Raw genomic sequence first — 22336 nt, 5'->3', positions numbered from 1 at the left:
GAGATGAAGGCTTCTATCAGAGATTCGGATTCGCTGAACGGTTTGCCCTGTGCTCGCGGCCTCGTGTGTGCCCGTTGTGCGCTGTATTACGATATTCGATCCTATTCGTCTAATTTACCGCGGCGGCGAGCGGCGGGCCCATCGACGGACGGAGCGAAGATAAAGCTGAGCCCGGCGTTTGGCTGTGGCTGCTTACATAAGCGCTACAAATACACGGCGGTGGCGTCGACTCGCCTTGCTCCGGTTCAAATCTCGTCGCTGCTTTCTTCTCCTCCGCCCTCAGCATCCTTTCCCTCTTCTTCCAGCCGTTTCCCAACGGCACCAGCGAGGGGTTCTTCCCACTCGCGCCCCTCGCAGACCCTTCCCCAGCGACCTCCGGTTCCCCCATCTGCGCCTTTCCAACGTGTCTGCAGCCATGAATTCCCAATAAACGTCTCCCCTCACCACGACTTTCCGACCCCCAACTTTCATCACACATTGCTCCAGCACACGTTTCGCGTTGTCCCAAGACCCATCCACCTTAACGACCACACCACTTCTCCTAATTCCTGCCATGCTCGCCGTAGTCGACGCCGCAGAGACCGCGCAAACAGAAGGCGAGGGTCCGGACGGGTCAGATAAACCGCCGCATGGTGGTATATCCTCCGTCACTCCCGCATCTAAGCACACTCCATACGCCGCCAAACCACGAGCCAACGGGGCCAAGTCCCCCCGTCCGTCCTCCATGCAGGCGATGCCACCCGCATCCGGCGGTAAGCCTGCCGCCCACAATGGTCATCATATTCCCCTTCCCCCTCCAGATGCCCACACTTATCAGAAGGCACCAGGGCACACCAGAAAGAGCCTTGAGGAACTGTACGTGAACGAGAAGCTCGCCATGGACGCTCCACAGATCAAGCGCGATTCGTCGTCGACCACCGGCTCGATGACGCCGCCCTCGAGCGACTCTCTCTCCGCCTCCGAATGCGAGAGCTGGAGCGTTCCCTCGACCCAGCCGCCCAGCAGAGCGCAGAGCATGTCCGCTGGTGTCTCAGGAGGGAAGCTTAGCGCTGCGTTACAGCCTTTCACAAAGACACCTTCCCTTTCCAAGACGCCTTCCAAGAAGGAGCCCAAGCCACAGCCGCCTCCGTCGACTGCACTGCGGATATCTCCCGCCTCGTCGACCGGCACTCCGGAGACCACTCCTACTGCTACGGCCCGTCCGAGCCAGTCGGCTTCTAGGCCACCGTCCAGACCTCCATCAAGGCCCCCGTCCGTAAAATCGCAGGACGGCGGGCAGAAGTTCACGCTGAAGGATCTGCTCACAACTCCGCTCAGCCGCAAGTCGTCCGCGCGTTCTGTTGGTAGCAGCCGCAAGTCGGACTCAGATCGTGACGCAAAGTCAACAACTGGAGAAAGCACAATAAGCCTGCTGAAGAAATACGGCGTCTGCGAGAAGGTGGCCATTGGCAAGGGCGCTACGTCTGTGGTCCGCCTTGCGCATAAGTGGGATCGTTCGGAGGAAAAGCTCTACGCTGTCAAGGTGAGCGCTGGTCGTCGGTGTCTGTTGGTCCCTATGCTGACGCGGCCGATCGCAGGAATTCCGGAAACGGAGAAAGAACGAGACGGAGAAAGAGTACGTCAAGAAGCTCACTGCCGAGTTCTGCATCTCGTCAACGCTGCATCACGTCAACATCGTCGAGACCGTCGATCTCGTCCAGGACGAGAATCAGCACTGGTGCGAAGTCATGGAGTTCTGCCCAGGCGGAGACCTCTACGCAGCGATCAAGCGAGGGGGCATGTCGCCGAGCGAGGTCGAGTGCTGCTTCAAGCAGATCTTGACCGGCGTGCACTATCTTCACAGCCAAGGTGTTGCCCATCGTGACATCAAGCCTGAGAATCTGTTCTTCGACACGAAGGGCCACCTGAAGGTATGTCCTCTTGGGAATTATTTTCCCTCTTGCTGACGATGCCCAAGATTGGTGACTATGGCGCATCGACCGTGTACCGACTCCCGTGGGAGACGACGGTACACATGTCTACTGGGTTGTGTGGCAGTGAACCTTACATTGCTCCAGAGCAATTTTTGGGCAAACGTAAGCAAACGGATTTGCATCCCTTGCTCCTGTGCCTAATATTGGGCACGTAGCCTACGACGCCCGCCTAGTCGATATCTGGGCCTGTGGTGTTGTGTATTACTGTCTCCACTTCCAAGAACTCCCGTGGACGGTCGCCCAGTCAACGGACCAGCTCTTCGCTGCGTATGTGTCTGCCTGCCAGACGCAGTCGTCATGCCCGCCAACGATCAACAACTTGTCGCCGCGCGCGTGTCGGCCTGTCATCCGGCGGATGCTGGAGCCCAACCCGAAGCAACGCGCGATGATCGACGAGCTCGTCGAGCACTCGTGGGTGAAGAGCATCGAAGTCTGCCACGCGGTGCCGAAGCCATCACACGTGCATGTAAACGCGGCCGCGATGGCGCAGGCCCAGGTGCAGGTCATGCCGTGAACGTGCACGGGAGTCCGTAGGGTCCTATGCTGTGGTTTTCTCCATTCCATACCTCTCCGTTCACGGACACGATTCGCCCGCGGTTTATTTTGTTGAGCCCCGTTCTTGGACCGGCGCCCATATCCATGCTTCTCACGCGCTGCTTCCTTCGATGCATGATGACCATTTGTAGATGTACTATTCGCTTAGTCGACGACTCCTCGGGGACGAGGAGGCGTTGTGTGTGCTTCTCTATTTGAGCAATCTGATTAACGTTCACGGCCAGTGCATTCTGTCCGCGAGGCACACAGCATTGTAGCCAATAGCCTCGTTAACTTATCCATGTACTACTGTAATCTAGTCAATAGTTTGATGATACCATGCCACACTAAGTTCCACTTATGTCAGATCATCTTATCTAATCTATGCTAAACGCTTCTGCCTTGAAGGTAAATTACGGGTGACTCGCACAATAGCTATAGCCATTTTGTTGAGTTGGAAGGTATATTGCACGTCAAGTCTCAATGTATTACATAGTTCTGCAGGGGTTGAACCGTTGGCGTTCAGTATCGGTTGTTTGTGCATGTTAGGCTGCAGCCTCTGATCCTAATAAAGCCAAATAACGAACCCGAGAATGCCAAACTAAGTTGAGTGGCGGTAGCTGTGCACCAAGCAATGTCGGCCAATCTAGACGTGAGCTCTCCTCATGTTCATGTGCTTTACAAGCTGACGGGATTATAAAAGCGCGCAATTGAGATAGTACAGCGAGCGATAGAGGATGATCAAAAGCAAAACTACGACGCAGCATACAAACAATATCAGAATGCACTCGATTACTTCATGCTTGCGCTGAAATGTGCGTGTTCGCATCAATTAACCACGTTGTGGTGTTGACACCCATGTAGACGAGAAGAATGAGAAGTCCAAGCTGCTCATTCGCTCGAAAGTCAATGAGTACCTGGCGCGCGCGGAGACGTTGAAAGACCACCTATCTCAATCACAAGAGAAGCGCGCGAGAAAGGCTCTCGGAGCCAATGGCATGAACGGAGGCGCAGCTGGAGGCGGGAAGAAGTGAGTCTTGCAATCCCCGTGCAAGCATACTGAAGGAAGTCAGCTGGAATCGGCACATTGTCATAGGAAAGACGGAGACGATGACGACGTCGATCCCGAAGTGAAGAAGTTGCGAGCTGGCCTCGCAGGTGCGATTATCTCGGAGAAGCCGAACGTCAAGTGGGATGACGTCGCCGGTCTGGAGGCGGCGAAGGAGTCGCTGAAGGAGGCGGTGATCTTGCCCATCAAGTTCCCGCATCTGTTCACGGGCAAGCGGACGCCATGGCGCGGTATACTGCTTTATGGACCACCGGGAACTGGAAAGTCGTACCTCGCAAAGGCGGTCGCGACCGAGGCGAAGGGCACGTTCTTCAGTGTCAGCTCGAGTGATCTGGTGAGCAAATGGCAAGGCGACTCTGAACGGTGAGTCGCACGGCTCGCATCCGACATGCGACAGCTGTTGACTTTGGGTAGGCTTGTGCGACAGCTGTTCGAGATGGCGCGTGAAAACAAGCCAGCAATCATCTTCATTGACGAGGTTGACTCGCTCGCGGGTTCACGAAACGAGCAAGAGTCGGAGGGCTCACGGCGGATTAAGACCGAGTTCCTTGTGCAGATGAACGGTGTAGGTCACGATGATACAGGTGTCCTTGTTCTCGGGGCCACAAATATTCCCTGGCAGTTAGACAACGCTATCAAGCGGAGGTATGCTACAAGTTGAAAATCGATTCAACCTTGATTCTCATCGGTCTACAGATTCGAGAAGCGAATCTATATACCACTTCCTGGTACGGAGGCGAGACGACGGATGTTCCAGTTGCACGTCGGTGATACCCCATGCGAACTGACGGTCAAGGATTATCGTCTTTTGGCGGAGAAGACAGAGGGGTACGTACGCTTGCAACGTTTATGCTCTATCACACATTTTGACAGAGCACATTGTCAGCTACTCGGGGTCGGATATATCTGTTGTCGTACGGGACGCACTCATGCAGCCGGTCCGCAAGGTTCTCTCCGCTACGCACTTCAAGCAAATGCCTTCGCTCTCGGATCCGTCTGTCATGATGTGGACACCATGCTCACCTGGCGATCCGGAAGCGGTAGAGAAGTCGTGGTCAGAGGTCGAGAGCGACGACCTACTGGAGCCGCCACTGAAGTTGGCAGACTTTTTGAAGTCGCTTGACAGCGTGCGCCCAACAGTGACTGCAGATGACATCAAGAGGCATGACCAGTGGACAATGGAGTCGGGTGAGTTGCCTTCAACGACTACGGGGTGAAAATGGCATACTGATGACTGGACATAGGCAATGAAGGAGCATAGGGAATGTGGAATATTGTATCACTAGGTATTATATCTGATTGTACACAATTATCAATCGCGTTTATGGTGTAAGGTTGCTAGCGAAGTATGCTTGAATGAGCTTTTGTGCTATTGGGTCCTTAACCGTACGGGTCTACTGGTATGACCTAAAGGATGACATCGATGAACACCGAAATATCATAGCGTCGGAAGAACTGACGAATCAATGAGCTGGGGGTATTTATTGCAACTGCGACTCTTTTGATACATACCATCATCGAGGTCTAGTACTCCTCCATTGAGCTCGTCATTAATTTATGAGCGATATAGATGCTCTAGGTCATGACAATGACAATTGACCATAATATATTGAAGAGCGCTTTAGTTCATCCAATGAGACACCAGCTGCGTGAGGTGGAAGTCTCCAAGTTGAGTAACTCGGCCAGAGCACGGAATAATGGTGCCTAATCACTCAATTACGCTAGGACGTCAAAGCTGTGCTCTGATCTGTCGAACAGAATATTTCCGATACTACAAGGGTACTACGGCAGGGGGTGTTCATGCCTGAGCACCAAACAATCGTAGCCTAGATATCCCTTGCAGAAAGAAAAGTCAAGCATGACGCCCGCATCCTACTCGAAAGCTGTCGTTGCAAGGACCCTGAAGGCATTTAGTTGTACACATTCGTAAACATAGCCAAGGACCCTAAGTTCTACCGGAGATCCGGAGATCCAACAGCAGCGAAACCGGCGATATAGGCTGCTATAGCTTCTCGATTCTATTCACATGAACCTACCCAAGGCATAGATATCAGCTGTCATTGGTTGGCAAGCCACCGCTAGCACATCCCCTGGGCTGTTGCGGATATCGGGGAGACCCTCGATTGGACGCTGTAATAAGTCGTGGTCTAACTTACGGGCGGCCTGCACTGTGGATTGCGGTGTCAGCAGTAAATCCTCAGACCAGTTTGCTGAGAATGGTCTTTCACCTTCAATCTCGTAAACAGTCACACACGTCACTTATCATCTACATCAAGGTATCCGTTCTACAAACACCCTTGGTACACTTACTGTGCCAGGATATGTGAGCCACATAGCGTAGCGGAACTCCAGGGGTCTAATTCATATCGTAATACCTGCATGTTGCATGGTAATCATTGTCAGCATGGGTCACGGTTTCAAGCAAAAGAGGGCATCAGTCATAAATATCGGGATATAATACACACGAGGACGTCTCATCCGCATTAATACCAGGGCTGCCTCACTCGTCCAGTTTCCACTTATTCTCCTTGATCAGCCGTTCTCGTTCCAGAAGGTACTTCCCTGAGTAGACTTTGATCTGAGCATATGATGCATTCTTATATGTCAGACACGCACCTTCCTTGTATTTCTGTGTGTTATCGGACGCTTTGTGATAATACCATCCTAAGCGATCGTTGCAGCCGACACAGAAAACGTCTGCCACCGTATGAACACCCGTGCTAGCACGCCCATGTTAAATGGAGTCGGCACTGAATGACCACGGAACACACAGTAGGGAGCGGTCTTCTTTCTTTCCCATCTTTACATTGACGGCCGAATACATGAGGCTGCACACATCCGAGTGGAAGCGAGGACCACTTCTGGGACAATGTACTTACTATCCACGTCCGTCTCTTCCAGAGAATGCTTTACTAATAAGTTCGTCTTGCAGAGCCTATGTAATAGTTGTGTGTCAGTCTGGTGATGTATGCCAAAGTTATTTTACAGTCACTAACAATGACCGCAGAGCAATTCGAACACGAGAAAATAGGGCGATCCTGGAAGACCGCGACGGGAGATTCTGTTGTGTTCAGAGTTGATGAGCCTGACATAGTTCCCAACAATTCGCCCTGCTGCGCAGGATCTGGTTGAGCGGTGGGACTGCTACATCGACTCAAAATGGTGTGAAGATGGTGGCGAGATCCAAGATCGGACGCATCAGTCAATGCCCCTAACCTAAGCATTAAATACTCGATCAGGCCCGATCAATGCACGTTCCCCTGAAATACCATTTTACTAACTCAGTTCTATCTTGCTACCTCTTTCAGCTCACACAACATTTACTGCTGACATGAGTGTCTCTTCTGAGGATATTGCAGAAGAAATCCGCGAGAGTCTCCCTGGCACAGAAGAGATTGTCGTCCAATATGTCTCTGGCTACCTTACGGAACTGGATGATTCTGCCGAAGACGAGGACGTCCTACAAATCACGCGCGATATACTGGAGTCTGCCATACCTTCCTCATCGCGCAAGGGGCAGCATGTTCAGCTAGAGAAAGTCATGAAGGCTCTCAGCCGTATGCTGGAGGAGCCTCTGAGTAAACGAGACGAGAAGAACCGTGCAGGAAGGACGAACGGTCTTGTCCGACTGGACAAAGTGATGCACATGAGCAAGACTGGCGTTATGAGCAGTACGATTGCCTTCGCGGAAGGTGTTGATTTAGAGAGCATAAATAAGGGAAAGTGAGTCGTATTGGCAGACTGGGAGAGGCATTTCACTAAGCTAGCACGCAGAGCATCGCGAGTGGATGTGAAGAAGCTCGAGAAACAAGAGGCAAAGTTGAAGGTGCGCCTGGCCAATGGATTCGGACTGTTGCTTGTTGAACTAGTACCTGTAGGCAAAAATAGAGAAGCGATCCAAGAGAACCCTCTACGAAGGCTCCAAGCTCCTGAACCAGCATCGCAAACAGGTCCGTCGTAGATCCTTTTAACTTATTTCACCTGCTAACGGTATCGTAATAACAGCAATCGTACGAAGAGATGTTCATGAAGATCAACCCACTGGATGCAGTGTCAGCGAAGAACAAATCCAAAGACATCCACTTGGCAAATATCGACGTGAACTTTGGGTCCAACCGTATTCTGTCCGTATCCACTGTGTGCTTCTCGGACGACTGGATGTCTGACGTCCATCAACAGCTCTGGCGCATCACTAACGCTTGCGTATGGCCGTCGTTACGGCCTGATTGGTCGCAATGGTGTTGGAAAGTCGACATTGCTGCGGCATATCGCTATGCGTGACGTGCCGATTCCGTCCCACATCACGATTCTGTTCGTGGAACAGGAGGTATATTGTTTGGTTTATGATAAAAGGTAAAACGCGGCTAAGATTGGTTCTTAAGATTGTTGGCGATGACACTACAGCGCTTGAATCAGTTTTGAAGGCTGATGTTTGGCGTGACATCCTAATGCGCGAAGAGGCCGAGTTGAATGCCAAACTTGCTGATTTGGAAGCGGAGGGCGATGATAAACGGTTCGAGGATGCGCGCGAGGAGGCACAGACTCGTCTCACCGAAGTTCATACTCGATTAGCAGAAATGGAAGCTGAGAGTGGACCTGCGAGAGCATCAGCACTGCTGGCAGGTGCGTTGTCCCCTCCAGCATAGCAGCGCACAACGCTAACATCGCGTATCACCAGGTTTGGGATTCAGCGAAATAGATCAACAACGGCCGACCAAGGCATTCAGTGGAGGCTGGAGGATGAGACTTGCGCTCGCACGAGCGCTGTTCGTGAAGGTTGGAATCTCATAAAGCTCCTATCTCGATGAATGCTCATATTGCCATGTGTGTAGCCTGCGCTGCTTTTGCTCGATGAGCCTTCAAATCACAGTATGACTGTCGCTTCGTGAAGCAGGCAGATATTGACCGGTCATTTGCACAGTCGACTTGAACGCTCTCGCGTGGTTGGAAGACTATCTGCAAACATGGCCTGGCACGCTGCTTGTCGTGTAAGTTCAAATAGCATCTCATGCGTTCCCTATTCACATTGTCCGCAGATCGCACGACCGTGCATTCCTGTAAGTGAGCTCTGATGATTCTCGCACAATTCACTGAGACGTTGTAATCGCAGCGATGCTGTTGCCACTGACATTGTACATATGCACTCGGGCCGCCTTGACTACTACAAAGGGTTGGTAAAACAATATCGGTGTATTTATCGGACGCTCATTGCATGCGAACAGAAACTTCACACAGTTCTACTCCACCAAGTCTGAGCGCGATCGCAACTTGCGGAAGGAATACGAGACACAGATGGAGTACCGCAGACATCTCCAGGCCTTTATCGACAGATGGCGATACAACGCAAACCGTGCTGCGCAAGCACAGTCAAAGATCAAAATCTTGGAAAAGGTAGATTGTTGTCTTGTGAGCAACGACAATGCAGGCTGAAAGCGTGATGTAAAATTCTCCCAGCTTCCCGAGTTGCATCCGCCAGATGTCGAGGAGACGGAGACGTTCAAGTTCCCGGATACGGAGAAGATATCTCCCCCGGTGCTTCAGCTCAACGAGGCGTCCTTCGGTTACGTGCCTGAAAAGATCCTCCTGAAGGGGATCAACATCGATGTCGGCCTTGAGTCGCGAATCGCGATAGTTGGACCGAACGGTGCCGGGAAGTCTACATTGTACGTACAGCTCATATCAGTGCCATCCACACCATTGAGACGTTGGCTCACAAAAAAATCCAGGATCAAATTGTTGACTGGCGAGCTGAAACCATTGGCAGGGCACGTCAGTCAGAATGGCCGACTGAGGATGTGCGTGCATTATAGCGTCAGGGGAGCATGCTCTAACGTCTGCCTGCAGAGGATACTTCGCGCAACATCATGTCGATACGCTCAACCCTAGTCTGAACCCCGTCCAATTCCTCGCTTCCAGGTTCCCCGGAAAGACAGAGCAGGAGTACCGTTCGCATTTGGGTAATTTCCAGATCAGCGGGATGACAGGGTTGGTGTCGTCTTCTCACGAGACATTCTACATCTTGTCCATCCACTAACGAGTATCGTCTATGACAGCTTGCAACTCATCGGCACGCTGAGTGGAGGTCAGAAGTCTCGTGTAGCATTCGCGTTGCTTTCGCTGCAGAGACCGCATGTCTTGCTACTTGACGAGGTCGGTTTGTTCCTGATGTAACGGTTGTTGACTGAGACTCATTCCATCTACTCAAGCCCACTAACCATCTGGATATTGAGGCAAGTAATATGTTTTCACTCTATGGGTAGTCCGCTGACAGCACCGATGTATAGGGTCTCGATGCGCTGATGGCCGCGCTTAGCGCCTGGAATGGAGGTGTTATTCTCATCTCCCACGACGAACGCTTCATAACTACTGTTGCGAAGGAGGTACGCATGATATTGTCTCGATTTGCAACTCGCCATTCACCTCTCGCGCAGTTGTGGGTGTGCACAGATGGGTCGGTGATGAAGTTTAAGGGTGATGTGCAAGCCTACAAGGTACGTCCCAAGATTGTATCTCTCCCAGGAATATAGCTCAAGTCTGGTTTACAGAGTCTCATTGTCAGCAATATCAAGGCTCGTCCATGATAGTCGTTACTATTGATACTACCAGTATTGGATTCACTGTAGCGATTCGCATTGTAGTGATAAATTTCCGGATTGTCCTCGGCCGACTTCAGCGTCTGTGCAGAGGAACACGGTCTGCATCAAACCTGAGCTAAGAGAACAGTCTCGAAACAGCCTCCTTAACGCAAGGTCAGGGGCTTGCTCCTTCAATGAACGGCAAAATGCCTGGAGGCGAGTTTTGCGGAATGCAACAACTTTAATCGCGCGTGCGAGAGGCATCCGGGAATGATCTACGTGGGGCATACATACTCAGCATCGAAGGTTACAAATCTTTATCTTTAGATGAATTTCGGGGGAAACTACCTGCCATACTACATGGTGGCGTATTTGCCGTAGTGCGATCGCATGTGCTCATGGCCAAAAAATGATATATTTGACTATAACACTGTCCCTATATGGGCCATGCACTGCCAGTGCCGCCACACGGGCGATCGATCACGTGCGTGACGCGACCTGTGTTGAACGCGGTTCATTGTAACGCGCCTTTACCCTCACCGCGACCATCTCCGTGGCGTTCACGCTCGCAAAAATGAGCTCTTCTGAGGAAAACTTTGACATAGAGGTGTCTGGCTCTGGTTCAGAGTCGGAGGACTACGCCCCCGCCCCAAAGAAAACGACTAAAGCCACGAAAGCGAAGCCGGCCGTGAAAGCCACGAAGGCCCCGGTGAAACCCAAGGCGACCAAGAAGAGGGTGCTCGCGGATCGAGATGACAACGCAGACTCAGATGATGAGATGCGTGACGACTTCGACGATGAAGGCGCGGGTCCAAGTGCCCCGGTCGCGGGCGCGGCTGCTAAGAAGAAGACTGCTTCAGAAACCTACACAAAGGTTCGCGCGCAATGATTATATATTTGTGACGCGTCTTATGATGCAATATAGCTGTCACAACTGGAGCACATTCTAAAACGACCAGATTCGTACATTGGGAGCGTTGAGACGATCACGCAGCCTATGTGGGCTTGGGATTCGGAGCGGAAGCTCATGGTCTATCGAGAGATCAAGTATGTTCCTGGATTCTTCAAGATCGTGGACGAAATTCTAGTCAATGCCGCGGATAATAAGGTATGTTTGTCGTATATGTACGTGGTTTCGGACTCGCAGTACTACTTTGGTCTCCCTCGATGCTCACCATAGGCGGCCAGTTAGGCGGCGAGTGGGGTGGGGAGACTTCCCATCTGGCCCATTTCAGAAGTTCCCATCATCACGTTGTGTACATGCTGTGGTAGGCGCATATATTGACCATCTGGTTTTCTAGATCAATGATTTGAGCATGGATACCATTAAGGTCACTATCGATGCTGAGAACAATCTCATCTCCGTCTATAACAATGGTCGTGGCATACCCATCGAGATGCACTCGAAGGAGAAAATCTACATCCCGGAGCTCATTTTCGGCCATCTGCTGTCCTCTTCGAACTACGACGACGACGAGAAGAAGCTTACGGGTGGCCGTAATGGTTATGGTGCTAAACTGGCGAATATCTACTCCGTCGAGTTCACGATCGATACGGCAGACAAGAACTCGGGTCAGAAGTACGTGCAGACGTGGACGGACAACATGAGCAAGATGGGTAAAGCTAAGATCACGAAGAACGGACGCGGAGAGGAGTACACGCGTGTCACCTTCCGACCAGACCTGAAGCGTTTTGGCATGGACCGCATCGACGAGGATACTGTTGCATTGCTGAAAAAACGCGTGCACGATCTGGCGGGAACCGTAAGGGACGTCAAAGTCTATCTGAACGACGAACGCCTGAAGACGAAGAATTTCAAGCAGTATGTTGAGCTCTACCTCAACTCAGCAGCGGAGCTTGCCGCAGACGCATCTGGTGGGGCAGCTCAAGTGAAGCCGACCATGATCTACGAGCAAATTGGTCCACGCTGGGAGGTCGCCTTTGCGGTCTCAGACGGTACTTTCCAGCAGGTCTCTTTCGCTAATTCGATATCTACCGTGAAGGGAGGAACCCATGTTCAACTTGTTGCGGACCAGATTGCGAAGAATCTCATCGCTTCGATCACGAAGAAGAACAAGGGTGCCACGGTTAAGCCAGCCCAGATCAAGAACCACATGTGGATCTTCGTCAACGCGCTCATCGAAAACCCAACCTTCGACAGTCAGACTAAGGAGACGCTGACCCTTCCTACGAGCAAGTTTGGGACGAAACCCGTGCTTTCGGACGAGTTCATGAAAAAAGGTATTTACAGGCGGGGGATTTGGCTCTCAGAAAGGTGCTAAGACCGTTATACATAGTGCAAAAATCGTCCATCGTAGAACATGTGCTCAACTGGGCGAAGTTCAAAGCTGACCAACAGCTCAAGAAGACGGATGGGAGCAGCAGGCGGAATAGGTTTGTCTTTCATACATCTTCGAATGGCTGTAGCTCAAGCTTGCTTTAGGCTGTCAGGTCTCCCCAAACTGTCGGATGCGAACAACGCGGGTACGAAGAAGGCAATCGATTGTACGCTGATTCTGACGGAAGGAGATTCCGCAAAGTCTTTGGCCGTTGCTGGTTTGGGTGTAGTCGGGCGCGACAATTACGGCGTATTTCCTTTGCGCGGCAAACTGTTGAACGTACGAGATGCAAAGCATGACCAGATCATGAAGAACGAAGAGATACAGAACATCAAGAAAATTCTGGGTTTGCAGCACAACAAGGAATACAGGGATCTCAATGGCCTGCGTTACGGTCGGCTAATGATAATGACCGATCAGGTAGGGGAGCCATGTCGTCAGCTGGGAACTACTCTAAATACGTCTTACCTCTAGGACCATGATGGGTCGCACATCAAGGGACTATTGATCAATTACCTCGACCACTTTTATCCTTCGCTGCTGAAGATCCCGAGGTTCCTCGTGGAGTTCATCACGCCCATCGTCAGAGTACGTGCAATTCTTCTCACGTCAAATGAACTATGCAGTGACGTTGTATGTAGGTCAGTAAGGGTGGCCAGAAGATCGATTTCTACACTATGCCGGAGTACGAGCAATGGCTTGAGGAGACTCCAGGGTCTGAGAAATGGAAGGCGAAGTACTTCAAGGTCAGGACCTCTTGATAGGGTATCGCAGGCGAAACTCACTAATGTTGTCCAGGGTCTCGGTACGAGTACTGACGAAGACTCTCGATCCTACTTTAAGAACATGCGCAAGCATATGATCCCGTTCAGTACTATACGAGAGGGTGATCATGATCTTATTGAACTCGCTTTCAGCAAGAAGAAATCGGACGATCGTAAGGAGTGGCTTCGTCAATACAAGGTTTGTCACCGTTTTATGCAATCCATAAGCTTTTCTCTGACCAGTATCATATTGCCTAGCCTGGCACCTATCTCGATCACACTCAAGGAGAGATCGGGTACGCGGACTTTATCAACCGCGAACTGATACTATTCTCTATGGCGGACAACATACGTTCCATCCCTTCCGCTGCAGATGGCCTAAAGCCTGGTCAGAGAAAAGTCATTTGGGCCTGTTTCAAACGCAAACTTAAAGGCGAAATTAAGGTATCCACGATGGCTTCTGCAGTGTGTGATTATTGAGACTGTCTTGTCGTAGGTTGCCCAGCTTGTCGGTTATGTCTCTGAGCATGCACAATACCACCATGGTGAGCAGAGCTTGATGGCGACAATTGTCAACTTGGCGCAGGACTATGTCGGCGGGAACAACATGAACCTGTTGATGCCGAACGGTCAATTCGGTACTCGTGATCAAGGCGGAAAAGACCACGCAGCGGCGAGGTACATCTTCACGGAATTGGCACCGATTACGCGGTCTGTCTTCCCCATTGCAGATGATAATCTGATGAAGTATCAAATGGAAGATGGCAAAGTAATCGAGCCTGATTGGTACATGCCTGTGTTGCCCATGATATTGGTAAATGGTGCCGAGGGTATTGGCACAGGTTAGTGTTAGTATTCCTCTGCGCGTCTTCATTTACTGACTGAAAGACAGGTTGGAGTACATCCGTCCCAAGTTACAATCCTGAAGATATTGTCGCGAACCTTCGTCGCCTCATGGCAGGCGAAGAGCAGGTGCCCATGCTGCCCTGGTGGCGTGGTTTCAATGGATCGATCAAGAAGGTCGGGGAGCACAAGTATGATGTCTCGGGTGTCATCAACAAGGTCGACGACACAACCATTGAGATCACTGAACTTCCCATCCACAAATGGACTCAGAACTACAAGGCAGAGCTGGAGTCGATGTGTGGCGAGAAGGGCGATGGTCCCATCAAGGTATGTATCGAGCTTTCTCCTTAGGTGTAATGGCAGCTCACGTCGGTCTGCACAGGATTACAAGGAATACCACAACAATATGAATGTTCACTTCGTTATCTCCATGGATGCCAACCATATGGCGAAGGCCGAGGCACAGGGTTTGTTAGAGTACTTCAAGCTCAACACCAAGATCAGCACGAGTAACATGATTTGCTTTGATTTCGACGGGAAGATCAAGAAGTACAATTCCCCCGAAGAGATCATAGAGGACTTCTATCCTAAGCGTCTCGCGTATTATCAGATGCGAAAGGTTTGCCATGCTTTGTCGCATTACCGTTCGAGCGATGAAACTGATCACTCTTAGGACTACATGGCGAACGAGTTATCTACCGAGTTGGACAGACTCACCAATCAGGCCCGTTTCGTGCAGATGATTGTGGACAAGGAGCTCGTTGTCTCTAACCGCAAAAAGGCGGATATTGTGGCTGAGTTGCGTAAGAAAGACTTCCGTCCGTTCCCCAAGCCGTCGAAGGCCAAAGAAGCAGGAGAAACCGCAGAAGTCGTTGAGGTTGAAGACGATGACGAAGAAGAGGAGGGAGTCGCTTCCGGTCGCACGGCCGGAGGTGCCTTGGGCGACTATGACTACTTGCTCGGGATGGCAATCTGGAGTCTGACCAAGGAGAAGGTGAGTAGAAGTCGTAACGCGCGGCTTGTTTGATAGTCTGAGCTTGGACTTTTCCAGATCGAGAAATTATGCCAACAAGCGAAGGACAAGGAGTTCGAACTTCTCGCATTGCTGGAGCTTACCCCGATCATGATCTGGCAGAAGGATCTGGATCGTTTCCTCGAAGAGTGGCGTGTGAGTAGCCGCCTGTTGCGCTCTGGATGGTACTCCTAAATGACTGCTATAACAGTATACTTGCTCTCTTTGGGAAGACAAGGCAATTTCTGCGGAGGCTAGCAACAAGAAGGGCAAGCGTAAGCAGGCAACTCTGAGGGCATTTACCAAGAAGGCCGGCAACGACGATACGGACGATGAGTTCAAACCGACGAAAGCTGCTGCCAGGGCGAAGAAGTCCACGGCGGCCCCTGCGAAGAAACCTGCGTCAACGGTGGCTTCAGGCTCCAAAATTAAGATGGATGCTGATAGTGGCGACGAGGATGTCAAGCCTCCGCCCAAGAAGAAGCCCGCGACCAAGGCTAAGAAGGAGGAATCTGAATCCGACTTCGAGACGGGGAACACTAGGCCTGCGCGTGCGAGCAAGAAGAAAGCTATCAAAGACGAGTCTGACTCCGACTTCGAGATGGTGGGAACGAAACCTGCTGTGCAGGCCGACAAGGACTCTGATTCTGATATCGAGCTGGTCGCTCCACCCTCGAGAGACAGCAGTAAAGGCAAGGCGAAGGCGGCGCCCAAACGGAAGAGGTGAGGGCCTTGGTTCTAGTCGTGCAAACCTCAGATTCTCAAATTTCTATTCAACAGCCCGGACGTGGACGGAGAGAACTCCGACGACGATGCCCTCAATGTACCCAAAAAGAAGCAGAAGTCGGATACGCAGGCCGCAGTAACAGACTTTTTCGACAAGGCACCTGCTGGGGCAGCCGCCAAGAAAACGACCGCGCGAAAGACGTCATCAAGCAGTCAAACCGCGAAGGCCAAAGCTGCGCCGAGGAAGAAGCAGGCCTCAAAGGTTATCGAGAGTGAGGATGATGACCCTCCGCCGCCGCCGAAGGCTACCACCGCACGGAAGGCGTCAGCTAGTAAGCCACCACCTGCTAAAAAAGCACCGGCAAAGAAGGCTGTGGGCAGTGATGTCGAAGACGTATCCATAGACGAAATTGCCCCCTTGCCCCCTCGGAGCGAAGCTCCCAAACGCGCAGCGCGGGCGGCTGCGAAGAAGTACGTTGAGATCGCGTCGTCGTCGGAAGAGGAGGGCGGCCAGGAGGCCTCCGAGTTCGAGGACTTTGACTAATGTTCTCGCCATGACCAACTGCTCTAAGTTTCGTTTTCCTGCTCTCGGTCTTTCCATACAGACAGTTATGCTTATGCTCCTGCTCACGGCTTTCCCTGCATTGTACTTTATTAATCATTCACGATCATTGAACTTACGGTGTTTCATAAGTACGACTCCGATCGATGCGTGATAGCTGCGGTATGGGGGATTCACCCAAAGTATGACAAATGTGGCATTATAGGGGAACACATGCAGTCTACCGAGGACAGCATCTGCCAATACGCTAAATATACCTTTTCGAGCTCTTGAGCTCGGCGTAAGGATCCTCCTTCGGAGGGCGACCGTAGCGTGGCTCCTCGGTTTCTGTGTCGGAAAGAGACATAATGAGCCTGCAGCCGCACATAACGAACACAACCACTTACTCAGGACGTCCGAGTGAATCCTCGAGACGGTCTCGTCCCACACCTCACGCCACATGTGCGCGCCGCCGCCGGCGCTGGCGTCGAGCCCGTATTGCGCGGCGAACGTGCGGAGATCGAAGCCGAGCCGGCGCGCGTCCGATGGGACGGGCACGTGGATGCGCTCGCTGGGCGACGCCTGCGGGAGGAGCAGGACGACGTAACGGTGGTACGGCGTGCCGCGCTGCGGGTGCGGGGGGACATAGCGCGTGTGTGTGGTCGAGAGGGGGATGGGGGACGGGGAGAAGGCGGAGAGGGAGAGGTTAGGCCTGGGGACGGTGAGCGGGATGCGACGAAGGCAAGGGGGGCGCAGTGGGACTTACTGCATCCAGTGCAGGTAGGTGGTGAAGGACTCGTTCTCCGGGTCCGGTACATCTGTGGACAGTCAGAAAAGCGGAGTTTCCTCGAGCATGGTACATACCCAGATCTACCATAAGCAGAGTATACAGACGAGGCTCGGTGTGGAACACAGTCGTGTACAACCGTGGTTGTCTCCACGTCTGTCATAAGTCAGCACGAGGATTTGTACCAACTGCCAAGCGGGTGCTTACCTGTTCGGGCAGCAAGAACACACCTGGCTCAACATGTGTATAACGACGCTTCATACGGGAGCGGCGGTAGACGCTTTTCGGTGGTCCTTCCGGGAAGTTGATGCGGAGATCCAGCGAAGGGTGCAAGGACGGGAGGAGGTCGGGAACGACATTCATTTGGTGGATACGCTCCATCTAAAGGGGCGTGCGCCAGGTAAGTACGCCGACATCTAAAGCTCCGATATACGCACCAGTAAATCTAGAGGTCCGTCCTCTCTCCATCTTTGCTCGACGAGATGCCTGTAAATAGGCTTCTTCATGTCCGCTGGCGCATTGTCAGCTTCAAGGTACAGTGCTCTGTAGACATACGCACATACCCAGTCCATTGTACGCCTTCCATCTCACGCCAGGCAGGTTAATTTCGCTCTGAATCTCCAGAATGTCGACCTTCTCCTGCAGCTCCTGCAACTTCACTTCATCTCTCTCCTCTTCTGCTTTTGAGCACTCGGCCTTCAAGGCTGCCTTTGCCTCCTTCAGCTCCTCTTTCAGCATCTGCGAGTCTTCTCTGATATACTGCAGGGCAAAGTCGTACGCAGGCAGAGCGCCCTTGACTAGAGGTCGGTTCCATTCCTTGGGATTTACGGGCTTGCGTGTCTTGCGCGCGGGCTGGTCGCTCTGGGGCTCCTTACCCTTGGGCTGTGCACCATCCGTCGCATTAAAGCCGGCCGACTGCTGGCTGGATGCCAGTGCTGCCGTTGACGCGACCGTGACCTGCGGCGAAGGTGGTGGCGGCGATGCTACCGCATCAGATGCGGTAGATGCTGATTGAAGCGTCGCATTTGTACGCAGTGTCGGGAGCCTGGAGCAGAGACGAGGGAGTCTGCGGACAGCGAGCATGTCCGCGTCTTGAGAGCGGATCGCTCGCGCGCCTTTCTGGCTGCAAACTATGTGCTTATGTAATCCCGACGCAGGCCTAAAGAGGGAACCCGTCGCTGCTCACTTATGGTGCAGTCGCCCGGTCACTTGCACATCAAGAACTACGAGAAACAGACTGGTTTCAAAAACTTAATATCAATTGACTGCGCTGTTGTGATGCTTGAACAGCTTAATAGCATATGATGTGTCCGCGAGCAACTGAGACCAACGTAATGCTCTAATAGTCAGGTTCCTTTCCTGGTGCATCGAACTGCTTTCCCTCAGCGGTTGTAGCAACCCGCCACCATCATGTTGGGTCTCGCCGTCTCTCCGCTATGAAACTCCCCCTTTGAGGTCCTTACTAATCTCACCCAACATTGATACGCAGATATAATCTCATAGCGACCCTCGAGCTGGTTGCCATTTGACTTCTCCTGGACCATGCAGGCGCAGCAGGCACCTGCAGCCCTACCTCGCGGCATTCACCAGTCCTCGCCTCTTGACTCGCTCGTGCGCAGGACATCGTCTCGCAGAGCAAATCTCCCGCCGCTAGCCCCCATCACACCTCCGCGCCCCGACTTCAGGGCGCCTGCCCAGGCACAGTACTCCCCCATTCTACACACGCGCTTTCGCGGCTCAACTCAGACGGCCGCGACGTCATTCTTCGACCACGAGCGCAGTGCGAGCGATGCGACGTCCACATGGGGCGCGAATGATTCGTACGCAGAGGACCAGTATCTGAATGCTCAGGAGCATCCACTCCCCATGCCGCGCTTCCTAGGCACGGCGGGCGGGCAGGCCAGAGGCGAATCCATGGTTGAATCGGTGTACTCCCAAACAAGCCTCGACATCCACGACGTCGCAGGCCACTACCGTGGGTCGTGGCAGACGGCAGCCACCGCGAAGCCGGACGAGTCGTCGCGGCGATCGACGCCCGAGCCGATTCTGCCTACGGTTGTTGTCGAGGCCGAGCAGGCACCTCTCGAGGATGCTGAAGTATGGCCGCCAGCACCTTTTGCGCCTCCTCATCAACCTGCCGGGCGGACACCGTCGCGCGTACCGGTGCAGAGCGGAAGCGTAAATTTCTCGCGGCCGGTCCTCCCGCCTATCGACCGGTCAGAGGAGCGTAAGAGAGAGGTCCTACGCCGCAACCAGCAGCGCTTGGCTAGCACGTCGCCTACGCCGTCTGCGCACCAGCCCATGCGATCGCCGCACGCACCATACGAGCTCACTGCCAACGCGAGTCGGCCAGGGACAAGCATGAGCGCGCAATCCCGCACGACGTCTTCACAGCCCTCATCAAGAGCGGTCAGCCCTTACGGTGCTGTCCCCGCATCAACATCGTCAACTTCACTGGCGCCGTCGCGGCCACAACGGCCACCGTCTCCCGTCAGCTTGTATTCGCACTATTCCTACTACCAGCTGGACTCTCCTACTGGATCCTCAGCGTCCTCACCACACCTTCCATCCGCTCCCGGGGCTTCCTCGCCGCATCCGTCACAGCCGTATCCCTCCTCCACCAACCTGAGTCCGAACTACGTCCCTTCGCCCCGAACACCCGCCTCCGCTCCCTCACCTACGCCCGGAAAGTCGTCTCAGCCCACAACCCCAGAAGACTTCCTGCAGCTGGGCATCCGGCACCACGAGGCAAACAGGCTAGAGGAGTCCGCGGTGTGCTTCGAGAAGAGCGCGACGCTAGGCGGCGGATGTGGGGTGGGCATGTTGATGTGGGGCCTCGCGCAACGACATGGTTGGGGGTGTGCGAAGAATGAGCAGGCGGGGTTCCGCTGGCTGAGGCGCGCCGCGGAGGTCGCGGTGGATGACCTCGAGCGCGCGCGGAAGGGCATGGACACGAGCCCAGTGAAGGTGGGTGCGGTGCCGGTGTTGTGTGTAGACGTGCTGATCTCGTTGCTGTTCGGCGCGTCTAGTCTGAGCTTGTGCTGGCGATATACGAGGTGGGGCAGAGCTTCTTTCAGGGGTGGGGAGTAGAGAAGGACAAGAAGATGGCAGTGGTATGTTTTCGTGGTCGTGTCTGCTTGACGGGCAGGTGTCGTGACGAGATCATCCTCTAGTCGTACTTCCGAGTGGCAGCCCGTCTGGGTGATCCCGATGCGCAGCAAGAGCTGGGATTCTGCCTTGCGAATGGCAAGGGGTGCAAGAAGGACAAAATGGAGGCCGCGAAATGGTATAGAGCAGCGGTACGTCGCCTTTGAGTCTGCTTTTTGGCTGTACACTGACGCAATGTGGTGACTAGGTTGCGCAAGGCGTGAGCGATATCGGTTTGACGTGGATTTACAAAGACAAGTATCAATAGCGACCGGCGCAGTGCCTAACCATGCAGTGATAGTGTTTGCCCATTCGTTCTTTCATCGCATCTTCACCTTCCTGGGACTATCTCTGATACCCATATACCATTCATATGCTGTATCCTTACTCTCTGAGCCGCCCACTCCTTCTCTATGTAGTCTAATTCAGATCGCACAAGATAATTTTCCGCCGCATCGTCAAGGCCGCGCTTGTAAGCCCGCCAGATTCGAATATCACTCATGATCAATTCCCGCGTGAATAACCCTACTACGTACTGTAAGTACTTACATCCGCTCGAAACCCTTTGAGTTTGGCTCACCCTTTCGATGGCATCCCTCACTCTTGAGCCGCCTTGACAAGCTTACTGTGAATTGAGGAAAACACGTATAAACCCGAAGGTTTTGTCAACGAATCAACGACTTCTCCAGAGTGTCTGAACGAAATGCTCCGGGAGCCCGGGTCAAGCTATTTCTGACCTACCTTGATGATGCTACTTAGCTCTGGGTCTAGGCGCAAGATGCATTCATATAATTCCAGCAAGCCACATAGTCGTCTCACATCCGTATGCGTTCCTGCGGCTGCACTTGCTAAGTACTCTATGTGATAGCTAGCTTCGCTTTGTAGCGAACCTCAAGGCTACCTGATTACATTTTCTTTCGGTACAGAGCGCATCATGCAATGATTTATAGTCACCATCGCACTCTCCCTTGCAATATACTACTTCCTCCAAACTCGCTCCTGGAAAAGGTAGGAACATTTGTGCTTCCTTATCTGACTTCTATGACACACGGGTTTACTGTAGTCTTGCGTGCCAAGGATGACGAGTACAGTGGGTATTTCATTCTCGGCGGTTCCATGGTCGTCCCGAAAATTTGGTTAGTACAGACATCGATGACTGTGCGTCAAGCTGTTGATTGACTTGTGCAGGTTCATGTAGATGGATCTGATTGTTTAACAATCCAGAGGCGTTTAAGCCGCGGCGCTACCTCGATGACCCCAGCCTACCCCTCCTCGCCTTGGGGTTCGGTCGGCGGTAAGGACAAAGAAGTTCGCATCATACTCGTGCTCACACAAAAGCAGGGCTTGCCTTGGTTAGCGTATGGTGGAGGAGACCCTGTTCCTTGAGTTCGCTACTATTCTGTGGGCCTTAGACGTCAAGCCTGCCACGGACCCAGACACTGGGAAGCCAATATCCATAGACTCTGACAGAGACTGGCTTTGCGCCCGTTGGCCTCTTGTGAGTAGCTTCTTTTCTTGAGTTAATCACAATACGTGATCAGATAACCACGGCACGTATAGAAGGGCACTTCGTTCCAAGTTACAATTACCGGAGAACACTCTGCGCGCTCGATACTCCTCGCGCACATAGTGGAGACTGAAGGTCTTTAAACTTCAATATCACGAGCCTACATGTCGAGTTTAATGGGTACGTCATCCATTGAATGCTCGAATGCAGGGCCGCACTAGTTCCGAATGTGCTCGCTGCTCTTACGCTCAAAGCTCCAGGGATGCTCGATTCACCGCGAGCAGATCGGATCAAATTATAGTCGATGAGGACTTCAAGATTCATCATTCAGATTGACAATTGGCGGCAATATCGCTACTACTTATTCCCGGACCAACAGTCAAGTCGACAAAATGAAGTCAGGCGTTAGTTCTCCGAGCAGGACCCCTTGAGCAGCGAATGATGGACGTTTCCTTCCCACACCATACAAACTCTCATGCTGTTGACTCTGGTCTAGTTCCTGACTCGAGCAGATGA

The 22336-nt window shown here is 52.7% G+C and overlaps 7 protein-coding genes across 7 annotated transcripts; 5 read left to right on the top strand and 2 right to left on the bottom strand.

The window, feature by feature from the left end:
• Nucleotides 1-1015: 1015 nt before the first annotated feature.
• Nucleotides 1016-2487, top strand: POSPLADRAFT_1130666 (hypothetical protein; the record flags this gene model as incomplete). The annotated part of the gene is made up of 4 exons (XM_024483976.1): nt 1016-1522; nt 1578-1910; nt 1958-2075; nt 2129-2487. The coding sequence occupies 4 exons, from the start codon at nt 1016-1018 to the stop codon at nt 2485-2487; spliced, it is 1317 nt and encodes a 438-aa protein (XP_024344788.1).
• A 654-nt stretch (nt 2488-3141) lies between these two features.
• On the top strand, nt 3142-4837 carry POSPLADRAFT_1043160 (hypothetical protein; the record flags this gene model as incomplete). The annotated part of the gene is made up of 8 exons (XM_024478237.1): nt 3142-3159; nt 3211-3322; nt 3372-3537; nt 3604-3939; nt 3991-4221; nt 4273-4404; nt 4463-4764; nt 4821-4837. 8 exons carry the CDS (start codon nt 3142-3144, stop codon nt 4835-4837), a joined length of 1314 nt encoding a protein of 437 aa, XP_024344787.1.
• Nucleotides 4838-6076: 1239 nt separating this feature from the next.
• POSPLADRAFT_1043159 (hypothetical protein) lies at nt 6077-6668 on the bottom strand (the record flags this gene model as incomplete). Its single annotated transcript, XM_024478236.1, has 5 exons — nt 6077-6138; nt 6193-6296; nt 6348-6404; nt 6456-6511; nt 6573-6668. The coding sequence occupies 5 exons, from the start codon at nt 6666-6668 to the stop codon at nt 6077-6079; spliced, it is 375 nt and encodes a 124-aa protein (XP_024344786.1).
• A 239-nt stretch (nt 6669-6907) lies between these two features.
• Nucleotides 6908-10242, top strand: POSPLADRAFT_1064385 (hypothetical protein; the record flags this gene model as incomplete). The annotated part of the gene is made up of 20 exons (XM_024481795.1): nt 6908-7299; nt 7351-7402; nt 7455-7526; nt 7582-7700; nt 7756-7903; nt 7959-8199; nt 8255-8352; nt 8409-8445; nt 8498-8564; nt 8613-8633; nt 8687-8746; nt 8799-8967; nt 9031-9239; nt 9303-9371; nt 9421-9561; nt 9630-9726; nt 9783-9806; nt 9861-9956; nt 10008-10067; nt 10122-10242. 20 exons carry the CDS (start codon nt 6908-6910, stop codon nt 10155-10157), a joined length of 2208 nt encoding a protein of 735 aa, XP_024344785.1. The 3' UTR covers nt 10158-10242.
• A 483-nt stretch (nt 10243-10725) lies between these two features.
• Nucleotides 10726-16517, top strand: POSPLADRAFT_1072653 (hypothetical protein; the record flags this gene model as incomplete). The annotated part of the gene is made up of 16 exons (XM_024482536.1): nt 10726-11025; nt 11077-11259; nt 11453-12392; nt 12449-12545; nt 12595-12910; nt 12965-13078; nt 13132-13236; nt 13289-13453; nt 13513-13698; nt 13751-14096; nt 14147-14427; nt 14483-14719; nt 14774-15094; nt 15152-15268; nt 15324-15835; nt 15893-16517. 16 exons carry the CDS (start codon nt 10726-10728, stop codon nt 16380-16382), a joined length of 4710 nt encoding a protein of 1569 aa, XP_024344784.1. The 3' UTR covers nt 16383-16517.
• A 46-nt stretch (nt 16518-16563) lies between these two features.
• Nucleotides 16564-18249, bottom strand: POSPLADRAFT_1177005 (hypothetical protein; the record flags this gene model as incomplete). Its single annotated transcript, XM_024488461.1, has 7 exons — nt 16564-16727; nt 16787-17091; nt 17146-17197; nt 17244-17322; nt 17374-17547; nt 17604-17677; nt 17730-18249. 7 exons carry the CDS (start codon nt 18247-18249, stop codon nt 16648-16650), a joined length of 1284 nt encoding a protein of 427 aa, XP_024344783.1. The 3' UTR covers nt 16564-16647.
• Nucleotides 18250-19911: 1662 nt separating this feature from the next.
• Nucleotides 19912-20767, top strand: POSPLADRAFT_1177002 (hypothetical protein). The gene is made up of 4 exons (XM_024488460.1): nt 19912-20133; nt 20196-20279; nt 20340-20465; nt 20522-20767. The coding sequence occupies exons 1-4, from the start codon at nt 19987-19989 to the stop codon at nt 20579-20581; spliced, it is 417 nt and encodes a 138-aa protein (XP_024344782.1). The 5' UTR covers nt 19912-19986; the 3' UTR covers nt 20582-20767.
• The last annotated feature ends 1569 nt before the right edge of the window (nt 20768-22336 follow it).

This window comes from Postia placenta (assembly GCF_002117355.1).
Source record: "Postia placenta MAD-698-R-SB12 unplaced genomic scaffold POSPLAscaffold_1, whole genome shotgun sequence".
Lineage (NCBI taxonomy): Eukaryota > Fungi > Basidiomycota > Agaricomycetes > Polyporales > Adustoporiaceae > Rhodonia > Rhodonia placenta.
The sequence above is the reverse complement of the archived record's forward strand: the minus strand, read 5'-3'. Positions and strand labels throughout refer to the sequence as shown.